This window comes from Nomascus leucogenys, chromosome 10 (assembly GCF_006542625.1).
Source record: "Nomascus leucogenys isolate Asia chromosome 10, Asia_NLE_v1, whole genome shotgun sequence".
NCBI lineage: Eukaryota > Metazoa > Chordata > Mammalia > Primates > Hylobatidae > Nomascus > Nomascus leucogenys.
Window position 1 is genome coordinate 98,258,602 of NC_044390.1, and position 12,855 is coordinate 98,271,456.

A 12,855-nucleotide genomic window follows, 5' to 3' on the forward strand; every position below is an offset into this window, starting at 1 on the left:
CAGCAGTGCCGTGGCCCTTCCGCCCCCAGAGGACTGCTCTGAGGTCACAGGAGAGACAGCCACTCCTGCCTCCCGTGGCCGGCACCAAAGTCCTCCACTTGCTCGGTGTCCCTGTGATCTCGGGGCAGCTCTGGCTTCAGGCCCTCGCTTGGCTGTCATGACCCAGGACAGGGCCTTTACCCAGCCCCAGAGCTCCCATGTGTAGAAGAATGGAGTCTGCGGATGTTCTCCTAGGGATCTCTTCACCCCAGGGTGATGAGCAGCTGGGGGGCTGCAGCGGGGAAGATTCTAGAGCCAGAAAGCCCCTGCCAGTCCCGCCTCTGCCCTGGCCATCTGCTGGGCTCAGCGAGTTATTCAGCCCGTCGGCACCTCGCCTTCCTCACGTGCAGAACGGGATGATGACAGGTTCGCCCTCAGCTGGCACATCACGGAAGGTGCAAGTTAGAGCCACGTCCTGGCGTGCTCTGGGCTGCCAGCCTGGAGAAGGGCGGGGTCTCTGGGAGGGATTCCAGCCACACAACTCACTGCCATCTGGGGTGTCCTGACCCACATCTGTTAGGGCCCAGCCGATTGCAGGTGACAGAAATCCCAGCATGCACTGGCCTAAGCAGAAGGGGGACTCACTGACGCAGCTGACTGTCAAGTCCAGAGCTCAGAAGCCTTGGCGTTGCAGGAATTCTTTGGCAGTTGCAGCACTGGGGCCCAGCTCCTCCTTGGCATCCTCGGTGTTGGCTTCAGGCTGAGGTCGACTCTGCCCCCTGGTGGCAGAATGGCTGCGGCAGGGGTTCAGGCCCACGGGGGAGTCCCTGTCCCACCTGCTGAGACAGAGGCCTGTGCCTGGAGGAGGATGGGGACTCAGGCTGGACCTGTGCCCTCCCTGAGCCAGACCCTGTAGAGCGGGATTCACTCATATGACCGTGTGACTGTTCAGTCAGCACCTCCAAACCACAGGGCTGAAAGCTGGGGGGGCCGTCCCTTACAGGGAACTTGGGGGCTTTATGAAAAGCAGGGCATGGGTACCAGGCAGCTGACATTCTGTAATGTTACTTCAGCCACTGTATATCTTTTCTGATGTGAAAGCAAAAGTGGTAAATATGTCAGCAGCGAATCTATGAGAGAATTAGTCTGTAATGAATTCCAAACACCATAAATTAACCTGACAAGAGGCTGCAGCCTCCTTGGGCTGTTCAGCTCCTGGAAACCTTCAAGGGTTGTGCCCCGTGCAAGAGATGCTTGTGGGGTCAGAGATCACGTCCTTTCCTCTTCCACTGCTGAGACCAGGCTGGTCTCCTGGACCTCTCATGGCCTGGCCGGGGAGGGACCTGTCCCTTCCTCACCCCAGCCCTCAGCTCCCCACGCCCTCACCTCAGCGTTCAGGGTCAGCCAGTCTGTTGCCAGCTTGTCTCCAGCAAAAGCTCACACTCCCCTGTCTGAGCCCCATGAGACCACCACTTCCACTGCCACCAGAACACCCCCGTGCACCTGCCCCGCACCTGTGCACCGCCTTCCATCTCTACCCCACTGCCCCCCATCCTCCCATCAGTGCCCACCCAGGAAGCAGCTTCTGTCCACTGCCTTTGCTTCTCCATGGAAATGTCCTCCAAGCGACAGGCTGGCACTGTGTCTGCAGCTCTTGTGAAGGCTCGAGGTAGCGTGGCCCCGGAGAGCATGCCCAGGTCTTTGCAGGGCACAGCTGAAGGCATTGCCCATCGTTCCCACATGAGTCTGCACCTGGCAGCCCGGGGATGCGTCCCTCCCAGGGAGGCGCAGGCAAGCATCTCTGGGGACAGACCCTTCTGGGTCCCTCTCCATTGTGCAACCCAGCGCATTCCCCAATGCCTTCAGCTCCTCTCCTTTGGGTGGTCAGGTCTACCCCCCAGGGATGCTTCCTCACAATCTTCTTAGTGTGGATTGTGTAACACTTGCCTCCCGGGGCTGATGAAGCACAGCCGGGGAGCCGCAGGCGCCAGGCAGGAAGAGGCAGTCACTGCCTCATGAGGAAGCTTCCCCAGCACCTTCCTATTCTTCATCGTCTGGTTTTACTCTAGTCATTTTCTTAGTGCCAAGCAGCCCAGTACTCAGTGAATAACAAGATGAGATTCTTCCTCAGGGGCCCTCCACAGGGTTGGCTTTCACTTCCCCGCCACCCCCACCCCGAGAAAAGTGGAGAAGAGAATAGGTGAGGTCTGAGAAGGGGGAGAAGCCTGGCTTTCACTTTTTAAAAAGTCTCTGTTTATTGATTATGATTCCACACTCCTGAAAAAGAAGCAGAGAATGGTCAGGTTTTACAAGTGGGACCCTGGGGGCGGGGGCGTGAGGGTGAGACCCCCACAGAAGTGCACCCACGAGCAGGTGGCTGTGGGGGCTGGAGACTCAGGGCCTGAGCCCCCCAGGCCAGGGCCAACCTTGGAGGAGCAAGAGGGGGTCATAGATCAGAGAGGAAAGCACACCCCTGCCCAGAGCCTCCTTCAGATCCAGGGACGCCTCTCCTTTCGCTTTTGACCAGGGACACTGACAGCTCTGGCCGTGTTGAGAGTCCTCAGAGCTTCAGCTCAGCGCCTTCCCCCAAGATCTTCTATTGTTCATTTTAAGAAAAGTCAAACCATCACTTTAAAAGTAGCACATTTTGGTACCTATTTCTCGGTGACCTTTCCTTTCAAATACGGTTTCCCGGGATCTAAAGATCGTAGCTGAATAATGCATATCTTTGTTTCTCAGAGACAGATGTTTTACTTTTATTGCATTAGTGTTATGAGAACAAGCTGGCTGCAGCTTCTCTGAGAGCTGAAGTGCTGGAACACTTCTGGGTTTTACAGGCACCCATTGCCAGGAGCTGTCAGTACCAGGCTCTCGGGCTCTTGACAAGGAAGCTCATTATGGCCGCATCTTACCTCCTCCCGGGGAGGTGCCAGATCCGTGTGCAGCACTGCTGCATGGCCATCCATTTGTTCATCGTTCATTCATTCATTCATTCATTCAATGTTTATTTCCTGAGAGCCTCTGAGTCCTGGTGCTGGGATGCACTTTGGTGTTACAGAGACAAAAAGACCAAGTTCCAGCCTTTAGGGAACCCACAGTCTATGAGGGAGACAATCTCCGTCACTGGGCTGAGTGATGAGGGGTAAACCGAGGCATGTGACAGTGGCTGACCTGGGCAGCAGGAACCCCGTTAGTCTCTAGACTTTTCTCTAAAGCTCAAAGGCAGAAGGGCCCTGCTGTGGAAAGCCCAGCTGTTTCAGAAGTCAGGATGGACTGGACTTGAGTTAGTTGGCCATGATTGACACAGCACATCAGGAATGGCTCTGAGGCAGGCAGCTGGTGGGCCCAGTCAGAGTGGGTGCTAACTCTGGCCCAGGTGGGGACGTCTGCAATACCCTCTGGTTCTGCCCCTGATGAAACCCTGTGTCACCTTAGCCATTACTAGGGGCTGTGGGGCCTCAGTTTCCTTATTATACAATGGGGTCAATATATAACCTGCCTGTCCTGTGTCAAGAGGGCCCATGGGGCTCTAGGGAGATAAAGACGCATGCTGATGGGGGTGGTGTGTTCGGCGACAGGACTCTTCAATTCACAGTGCAGTTCAGCAAGCCCTCGTTTAGCACGTCCTTTGAGCATGACCAGGGCCATGAAGATGATCACTTGGTCCTGCCCTCTGAGAACTCACCGTCAGTGTCACAGGAGGGCTTGGGTGATCAGCGGGGGACACACAGGCTGCAGCCCAGCGAGGCCTGGCCAAGTCTTCCTGGCCATGGCCTCATTTCAGGCCCAGGCCTCATTGCCCCCTTCCAAGCGTCTCACAGGAGGCCTGGGTTCCGGACGCTGCAGGGCACCCTCTGCTGCTTCCATCCCCCGAATCTCTCCCCTCTGGCCTGGCTCCTCCTCATCTTTACAAACAGCTCAAATGCAAGCCCTGGGCCTGGACAGATTCTCCCTATGGCCTGGGTGAGCCCTGGGTGCTACCTGAACTTTTCCAGAGCTCTCTCCCACCCACCAGCTGTAAGGGGATGGAGGTGTGGAAACACCGAGGCTTCTCCCAGGTAAATGCCTCAACCAGGGCTACCTGCAGGGGGGACCCCAGGTCTTGCTCCCAGCAGGGCGGTGCCTGCACCCGTCTGGAAGCCTGGCGTCTCGAGGGCAGTCCTCACAGCCTGCACCCGCCCTCCTGCTGCTCAGGGTGACTGTCGCTGTTTCTCTCCAGGTTGACAGCCAAGGCAGTGGCCGTGCTGCTGCCCATCCTGGGCACCTCGTGGGTCTTCGGCGTGCTTGCTGTCAACGGTTGTGCTGTGGTTTTCCAGTACATGTTCGCCACGCTCAACTCCCTGCAGGTGAGAGCCCGCGGGGACTGGCAGGGAGGTGGGGGCCGCCAGCCGTCAGGAGCAGGCTTGCAGGGAGCTACGGCTGCAGGTGTGGGAGGGAGGCCTGCCCTCCCCGCCACACCTTAGGAGCCTGTAATGCGGGGCGTCCCCGAAGCCTGAGGACTCTCAGAAAGTGGGGCCTGCAGGATCCTGACCCGTTCAGGGCGGGGCTGCCTGTGCTTCTGGCCAGCATCTGTAGTTGGCATGTCCTGGCTGGGAATGGAGGACAGTAAGACAGTCAGCCTGCGGCAGCTCTGGAAAGAAAGTCAGGCAGAGAGGTGGCCAGGGCGGTCCCCCCAGGTGCTGCCCTCTGTGTGAAGGGCCAGGGAGGGTCACCTGGGAACCAAAGACTTGGGATGCGCAGGGTCAGGGCCCTCAGACCCACAGGCCCCCAAGGAAGGGCAGGGATGGGTCCCCGTCACCATCCACGGCCCTCCCGACTCTCCCTGGGCTACTCAAGTTGCTTCTGTGTCTGCAGGCCGGTGGCACGTCTTCGGAAGTGCCTGCCCTTCCCCGCACTGAGCCTGCCTAGGAACCCACCTGCTGCTGCACCTTTGCCCATGCAGCACCCCCTCTCTGAACTCTGTCCGAGCAGCTGTCCGAATCTAGGTTGGATCACAGGGTGGGACCCAGGACGCCCCTCCGTGCTCATGGGCCCCAGGTCATGGGACCTGTGTCACAGCATGCGGTACCAGTGCCACTCCCAGGCTGCATGGGAAGAACCTCCAGTGTTCCTAACTACGCGCAAAGGGCTCTAATCTCTGTGTTTCTTCCTTCTTCCCAGGGACTGTTCATATTCCTCTTTCATTGTCTCCTGAATTCAGAGGTACGTCCACTCTATTTCCTGGCAGTATGCAGCTGGCTTTTCCTTTCTGAAAGGTCACAGGAGCAGGAATAGCGTTGCCCTGTCGGGGTGGTGTCTGGGACTCAAATCCTGAGCCAGCCGCGTTCCTGATGACAAGTGTGTGCCCTGGGCCTGCTGCTGAGCAGCTCTTCTCTCCCTGCCTAGTTGCTAAGCGATGTGTAAGCATCCTCTCTCCCTGGAGAAGTGGAGACTGCATCTTGGGGAGAGTGAGATGTAGGCGTGCTCCCCACAGTCCTCCTCAAGGGCCTTGGGGAAGCTGGCCTGGCTGTGAGAGGGAGGACTTCTGTCCACGGGAGCTGGGAAGAGGACTTTTGTGATGTGGCCTCCTTGGACTCTGGGGCAGCCAGTGCAGGCTTATTCTCGGTGCTGCTCTGGGCCTGGCACCTGCCGTGTACTTGGCTGGGGGGAAGTAGGGGCTGCCCCAAGGACTTCTGTTCCTGTGGGAGAACTTTTCCTAAGTCAGCTTTGAGCCCCTGCCAGGCTGAGGTTGTGGGAGCTGCCTTGGGGTGGGGAATGGGCCCAGGGCAGAGGGACTGCCCTGCCTGGTCTGTCTCAGTGGCAGTGTCCGTTTGCAAGGACAGGCCAGGTCGGCCAAGGAGGGCAGAGCAGAGAGTCGCTGAGCAGGATGGTGGCCGGGCAGAAGGGCTGCATGACCACAGCGCCCAGTGACCCCTTGCAAGGCCTGAGGTGGATCCGGGTGGCAGGAAGGCAGTGCAGCCATGGAAGCCTGCCTCCCACCCACCCACCCACCTGCCTGCCTGCCTGCCACACATTTATTTGCTTCTCTCTCACACTCACCCCGGGACATTCATTGCTGGGTGGGAGGAGCCCAGCAGAGGCCACTCCAGACCCAGCTTCCCTGGCCTGCGACACAACCTGGGTCTGCCCCACAGAGCAGCGATGCACAGCTCAGCTGTGGAGCCACCAGCTCCGACTGATACTTCCAAATCCCAGCCTCCCTCATGCATCCGGCTCTGGAGTTGCCCCGGCACAGACTCCTGGTTACAGCTGTTGCAGCCTCTGAAATTGCTCTCATGATCCCTTCCCCGCTTTCAAGGTGAGAGCCGCCTTCAAGCACAAAACCAGGGTCTGGTCCCTCACGAGCAGCTCCGCCCGCATCGCCAACACGAAGCCCTTCCACTCGGACATCGTGAGTGCAGCCTCCTTAAACCGAGGGTCCCAGCCCATCTTCCTTCACCAGGCTGGGTCCTCAGCAGGATGGGGTGTGCAGGCAGCAGAGGTGGCTTCGGGTGCCCAGCAGTCTTTGTCCTCCTCTCATGCCTGACTGAGGCCTGCAGGCTGCACATGCTCTGGGCTTGTGTCCCCCACACAGTGCCCTGTGTCCTGATGAAGTCACCACAGCCCTCCCCCTTGACCCCAAAGAGTCAGGGCTTCTTGTATTCACTTAGGGATGGGAGGACATAGAGATCAACTGACCATGAGGTGGCCCATCCACGCTGCCCTCCAGAGCCCAGGCAGGCCCCCAGGCAGTCTGGAGCAGGCCCTGTTAGGGTTCTCACTGCGCCGCTGCTTCCCACCTGCTGGAGCCCTGCTCAGGTGTCCCATCCTCAGGAAGTCCTTCCCCGCACACGGTGCTCAATCAAGGCGCTCCCACCCATTTTCGCACTGCGCCTCTGCCTGCAGCTGTGTGGCTTTACATTTGCTTAGGGACCATGTCTGCCCTGCTCCATGGGAGCTGGCTGGCTCATGCACTGCTCTAGCCCCACAGCTACATCTGTGCCGGGTGTGTGGCACGCTCCATGAGTCACCATGGAATGAACGCAGCATGGACAGATGCATGGGAGTGAAAGCGTGGGTGCCGGGCAGATGGGTGCGCAGAGGAGGGAGTGAGCGCTCAGCACAGCACGCCTGCAGTGCCCTTAAGGGAAGTCAGCGTGGAGAACTCTGCGGGTGGAGACGCCACAGTGTGCACATCCTCATCTCCCCCAGGAGCAGGGGGGCTGCCCTCTCTCTGCACCTTTCCCCCCGCAGGGAGAATCCTCAGGCAGCTATGGGCCCAGTGCTGCCCGCACTCACTGGGCTTATGGCTCTCCCCCTGGGAGCAGGCCCTTCACTGCTCATCCCCTTATGCTTTGCAGATGAATGGGACCCGGCCAGGCACGGCCTCCACCAAGCTCAGCCCTTGGGACAAGAGCAGCCACTCTGCCCACCGCGTAGACCTCTCAGCCGTGTGAGCCAGGAGGCTGCCAACCAGGCCAGGCTGCGCTCAGAACACACCCCCCAAACGGAATGAAATGCCCCACCTTTGCCCATGGGACCCTCTCCTTGCTGCTGTCTGGACATGGGCGTTGCGGCCCCGAGACAGCTGTCCTCCCCTGTGACTCTGGGTGTCAGAGCACACTGCTGAGCCCAGCAGCCTGATGCCCAGGCCCACGTGGGCCCTCCTGCCTCGCGTCCACCTGTGGGCTGAGTGACTCCCTCTGGGGACTCCCAGGACACAGTGGCCTGACTGTGATGGTGCCCTTGAGCCTCCCTTCGTCACTGAGCACCAGACCCAGTGAGGCCAGGACACTCGGGGCCCGGTCCTGCAGCACCAGGAGGGGACGTTCAGCGTCTGTGCCTTGGTGGGACTTGGGGACTCAGGGCCAAAGAGGTGGTTCCGGTCCCCATGCACCCTCAGTCAGGTGCAGGCAGCTGGGGGTGTGTGGGGAAGAAGATGAGGAGTCCCCAGTGTCTGAATCCACTGAGTGGTGAGTTCCCCACAGCCGGCACCAGCCGTGGTGTGTGTCTCCGTAGGTGGTGCCGGCGTGGGCCAACCTGCGCTGTGTCATCAGTTTGGGGCTCCTGCCCAAGCCGAGCTCAAGCCGTGGGCGGGAGTCGTTGACTCTTCAGGTGAGCGTGACCCCTCTGCCTTGTCCTTGGGGGGTCCCCCCTGCTCACATGAAGAGCCGCTCTGGGCCTTGAGGCTGCCTGATGGTGCCTGTGCTTGGGGGAGCTTCTCGGCCGTCCTCTGTGAGTTTTGCCTCTTTGGACCCCAATTCGGCCTTAAGATGCCCTCCTTCCTCATGTGCGAGCCTCCTTGGTTGTTCTTGGGCCACAGGAGCCGGCCGTGTCCCTGCAGTGCCTGGTGTCCGGGTGGAAATGAAGAGCATTTTCCAAGGCACCACTTTCCCCGAGACTTTCTCATGACTCACAGGCACTCTACTGTTTCTAATGGGCAGACCACGTGGCAGGTAGCACAGTGCACTCCATCTGGTCCCCATGAGACCGACCTGCGCTGAGTCCGCACTGACCTGGAGAGGGAGGGCTGGCGACAGCCGTGTCTTCTGTGTTGAGGGAAATTTATGGACTCAGACTCAGCCCCAGAGCAGATGGGATAATTGTTATGGACCCGTGTGTGGGCGTGATCCTGTGGAACATAGGTTTGGGATCATAGATGTGAATTAAGACACCACTGAGATACGGGCTGTGAGGTTCATACTGTGCCGACAGCACTCGTGGTGTCTGTGAAATGTGGGTAAGACATTCAAACCTGGGTTTGATACTGGAAACTCTTCCTTTAAAACTGTGACCATGATTTCATTCGGCCCCTCCGCACCCCTATGTCTGCCTTGTTTCAGAGTGAGTTTTCTATGGAGCCTGTGGCCCTTTTGCATCCCACCTGGTGGCTTCTTAATGTAACTCTTCCCCTGGTCACCTGGAGTGGACCAGTCATCCGCGGGCCTCTCCTGCATGGGGAGGGTAGGCAGGGAGCAGCATGTCTGCAGTGGTGAACCTTTGCTCTTCTGTCAGGCGAGGCCCAGGCTGCACCAGCCACCTGACACATGGTGACAGTGCCACGGGCCCTGCATATGGCCCCTGCAACCGTGCTATGACGGGCACACCTGGCTGCTGCAGGCCAAGGCTGCTGGTCAGTGAAGAGTCCCATGTTTAGTATGGACTAAAGTCCCATGTTTAGCCACTGCCCCAGGCTCCCGTGACCCCAGAAACCAGGTCACGTGGACCACAGTGCCAGATCCTCATCACGCCTGTGAGCACCTAAAAGTGAGAACACTGTATTCCTACAATTTACACTTGGATATTTTTCCTTATTTAGTTTCTAGTGAAACAGATCAAGTAAGGAACTATCTTTAGTTTAGATGGAATTGTTTTTAACTGTTGCCATATTCATCTATATAGCTAATATTTCAAGATAAGTAATGAACAAAACCTGTCTAAACCTTTTATTTCCAAGGAATGAAAGTCATGCACTTTATTTATAGGCTCTATGTTTTGGCTTCTGCAATACTTTTATTATCTATACATAATTTGGCCAAAAATAAGAAATTGGAAAGAATGAAATGTTTAGTTTATAGTAGAAGAAAGATGATGACACTAAGTTGTGAAAATATGTTGTGATTTTATGAAATAAAATCGTCACGTCCTTAAAAGAAAGTGCGCTCCTTAAAATCTGTTGCTAGTGGAATGTGAATGGGACTGTGAGTCTCTTAACACACATCAGGAGAATCCCAGGCTGGGATCGACTCAGCAGACATTCACTCAGCACCTACTATGAGCCCCACACATTCTTGCTCTGGGGATGCCCCGGGAGCCTCTGTCCCAGGGATGGGATATGAACACAAACCGGGGGCAAGCAGCACGCCTGGGAAGGAAGCGTGGGAAGGAGGCCTGGAGGGACGTGCACAGGCCTTTGTCTGCCCAGGGTGATTTAGTGCAAAATACACGGCCGCTGCTTCAAAGGAGGCGGAGTTCAGCCACATGCCACACCCCCAAATACACTCATTTGTTCCTTCCCCATGCTGCTTTTCCGCTCTTTACAGAATTTACAGAGATGTAATTTACATGGTCCTACGTTGCCTCTGTGCAGCCATCTGCTTTTATTATTATTATTTTTTGAGGCGGAGTCTTTCTGTCGCCCAGCCTGGAGTGCAGTGGTGCCATCTTGATTCACTGAAACCTCCGCCTTCCAGGATCAAGCCATTCTCCTGTCTCAACATCCCAAGTAACTGGGACTACAGGCACGCACCACCATAACCAGCTAATTTTTGTATTTTTAGTAGAGACGGGGTTTCACTGTGTTGGCGTTTCACCATGTTGATGTGGCTGGTCTTGAACTCCTGACCTCAGGTGATCTGCCTGCCTCGGCCTCCCAAAGTGCTGGGATTACAGGTATGAGCCACTGCACCAAGCCCACCGTCTGCTTTTAAACTTAATATGCACTCATAAACCACTTTCCATATTACTCTCTGTTCATAATTATGATTGTAATATAAAGTGTTCTGTTACATATTATATTTTACCAAAAATCTTGCACTGTTTTATAACTGGATTATTTCTATGCTTCTGTGTCATATATCAACATTTACATATTTATCGTATATATATTTTTATTTATGTAACATTTCAATATTTTTTATATCTATATAATAGAGGGATAGATATAATGTCTTTGTGCTTATGACTTTTTTCCTTATTTTTTATGTTGATCATTTTTTAGGTTAAAAATCTGAAAAAAAATGGGTTTTGCATCAAAAAGTAAAGAATTCCATGACTCTTGAAACATTCTGCCAGATTCTTTACCAAAAGAGTTATCGGGTCAGTTTTCACTGCTGGTGAGAACTTATTAATATTCTCAGAACTTACTGATACTCTCATTTCTCAAAACTTTTACGGGAAAGGTGAGCAGTGTTCTCATCACCAGCTTAGTATGTGTGAAACTTATCATTTGTATTTTCTTGATTACTACTGAGTTTGAACAGTCTTTCATATGTCTTTACTTTTTATTTTCTTAGGAAGGTGGCCACAATTCTGAATATACAGGGGAGATGTTTCATTTGTTTACGGTATCACTCACTGCCCTGCACCCATCCCAATTGTGCTCTCCTGTGGTGACGTGGGACCGGGTCCCAGGGAAGCCGCACACATGGTGACAGGAGCCAACAGCTGTGGCCGTCCTGGGTGCTTGGAGAAATGCCTCCACCGGGGCCGCCCATCGAGGGTGGTGCAGGGCCCTCCCTCTCCCACAAGCCACTTGACACCCAGCCTTGGCCAGGCCTCTCCCTTTAGCCTCTAGGGATGAGGGGACGAGTCAGGTTGGTGGAGCTGCAAGCATGGGGCAGAGGGGCCACCCTGGAAGGGGGGGTTCCCCTGAGTACCCTCCTGCATCCTGGCCCCTCCTCCATAGCGAGCTGCTCCTGCCGTCCTCTGACTTCCTTCAGAGGCATCAGAAATTACTGTTCACAAATGGGAGTCATTATTTTCGTGCTCCAACAGGCCTTTAAAAATATTTTTTTCAGCTAAATTCAGGGAGTTTGGATGTGAGCAAAGAAGATGTGGGCAGTCTGCATCATTGTCCGATTCCCTGCTTGCTTCTAAATGGCATTTGGTTCCTCTTTGCACAGCCTCTATTTTTAGCCTTTATGCCAGTTAGCGCTAGGATGATTCCTTCTAAAGAGCGTATTAGTGGCTGTGCTTTCAAAGCCAGTCTGAGGATCTCTGCATTTAATTGGGGAGTTGACATCTTGATATTTATGTGATCTATTTGTAACATTTTGCATCCGTCATTTTATTCATGCTTCTTGGGTTTTTTCGTGCTGGGGGGTTGCGGTGGAGGGTTGGGGGGAGTGTTGTTCTGTTATTTCTTTTTTTGTTTTGCTTTTTGATGTCTGGGTTGCAATCTTTCAATCTTTTACGATAATTTGCTTCAGCGCTATCTTGGCTTTTCCCTGACTACATCTGCACTAATGCCATAATACAGGCCCATAAAGCTTAGTATTTAGTGTGCCCTTACTGTTGGCAACTTTGTTTCTGTTTGGTATTTAAAGAAAGGATTTTCAGGCCAGGCACAGTGGCTCATGCCTGTAATCCCAGCACTTTGGGAGATCAAGGCAGGCAGATCACTTGAACTCAGGAGTTTGAGACCAGCCTGGGCAACATGGCAAAACCCCGTCTCTACTAAAAATACAAAAATTAGCCGGGCGTGGTGGTGTGCACCTGTAGTCCCAGCTACTTGTGGGGCTGCGGCCGGAGAAGCGCTTGAGCCTGGAAAGTTGAGGCTGCAGTGAGCCATGTTCCTACCACTGCACTCCAGCCTGGGTGACGGAGCAAGACCCTGTCTCAAAAAATAAAAAATAAAAGGATTTTCATATTAGTGTTTTTATTCTTAAAAGTTGTACATATTCATGCTATTTTAATCTTATAAATTAAGCAAATTTAAATTGTTAATCTACTTTTTAAAAAATAATTGGCTTTGTTTTTAGAGCACTTTTAAGTCTACAGAACAACTGAGCTCCCTCATACCTCCTTTTCCCCATCCCACTCCTGCAGTTTCCCCGATTATCAATGTCTTGCGTCAGTGCGGTGCATCTGTCACAATTGGCAAATGAATGTTGATGCACTGTTGTTAACAAGAGTCCATAGTTTACACCAGGGCCCACTCTGTGTCATACTGTTCTATGGGTTTTGACAGAGGTATTGACTTACAGCATCACGTAGCTTCACTGCCCTAAAACGCCCTCTGGGCTTCACCTGTTCATCTCTCTCTCTCCCCAACTAAGCCTGACAACCACTATTTTTTTTTTTTTTTTTTTGCTGTTTCTATAGCTTTGCCTGTCCCAGAATGTCGTATAGTTGGAATCATACAGTACATATGTTTTTCAGATGGGGTTCTTTTGC

The 12,855-nt window shown here is 54.4% G+C and overlaps 1 protein-coding gene across 1 annotated transcript in view; it reads left to right on the top strand.

Moving 5' to 3' along the window:
- The window catches only part of ADGRD1 (adhesion G protein-coupled receptor D1), a 188,197-nt gene extending 178,582 nt beyond the window's left edge, over positions 1 to 9,615 (top strand). The window contains exons 22-25 of the mRNA XM_003276131.2: positions 4,199 to 4,325; positions 5,140 to 5,181; positions 6,278 to 6,370; positions 7,320 to 9,615. Of these exons, the coding sequence (XP_003276179.2) occupies positions 4,199 to 4,325; positions 5,140 to 5,181; positions 6,278 to 6,370; positions 7,320 to 7,415 (358 nt within the window). The 3' untranslated portion in view covers positions 7,416 to 9,615. The remainder of the gene's footprint in view (positions 1 to 4,198; positions 4,326 to 5,139; positions 5,182 to 6,277; positions 6,371 to 7,319) is intronic.
- The last annotated feature ends 3,240 nt before the right edge of the window (positions 9,616 to 12,855 follow it).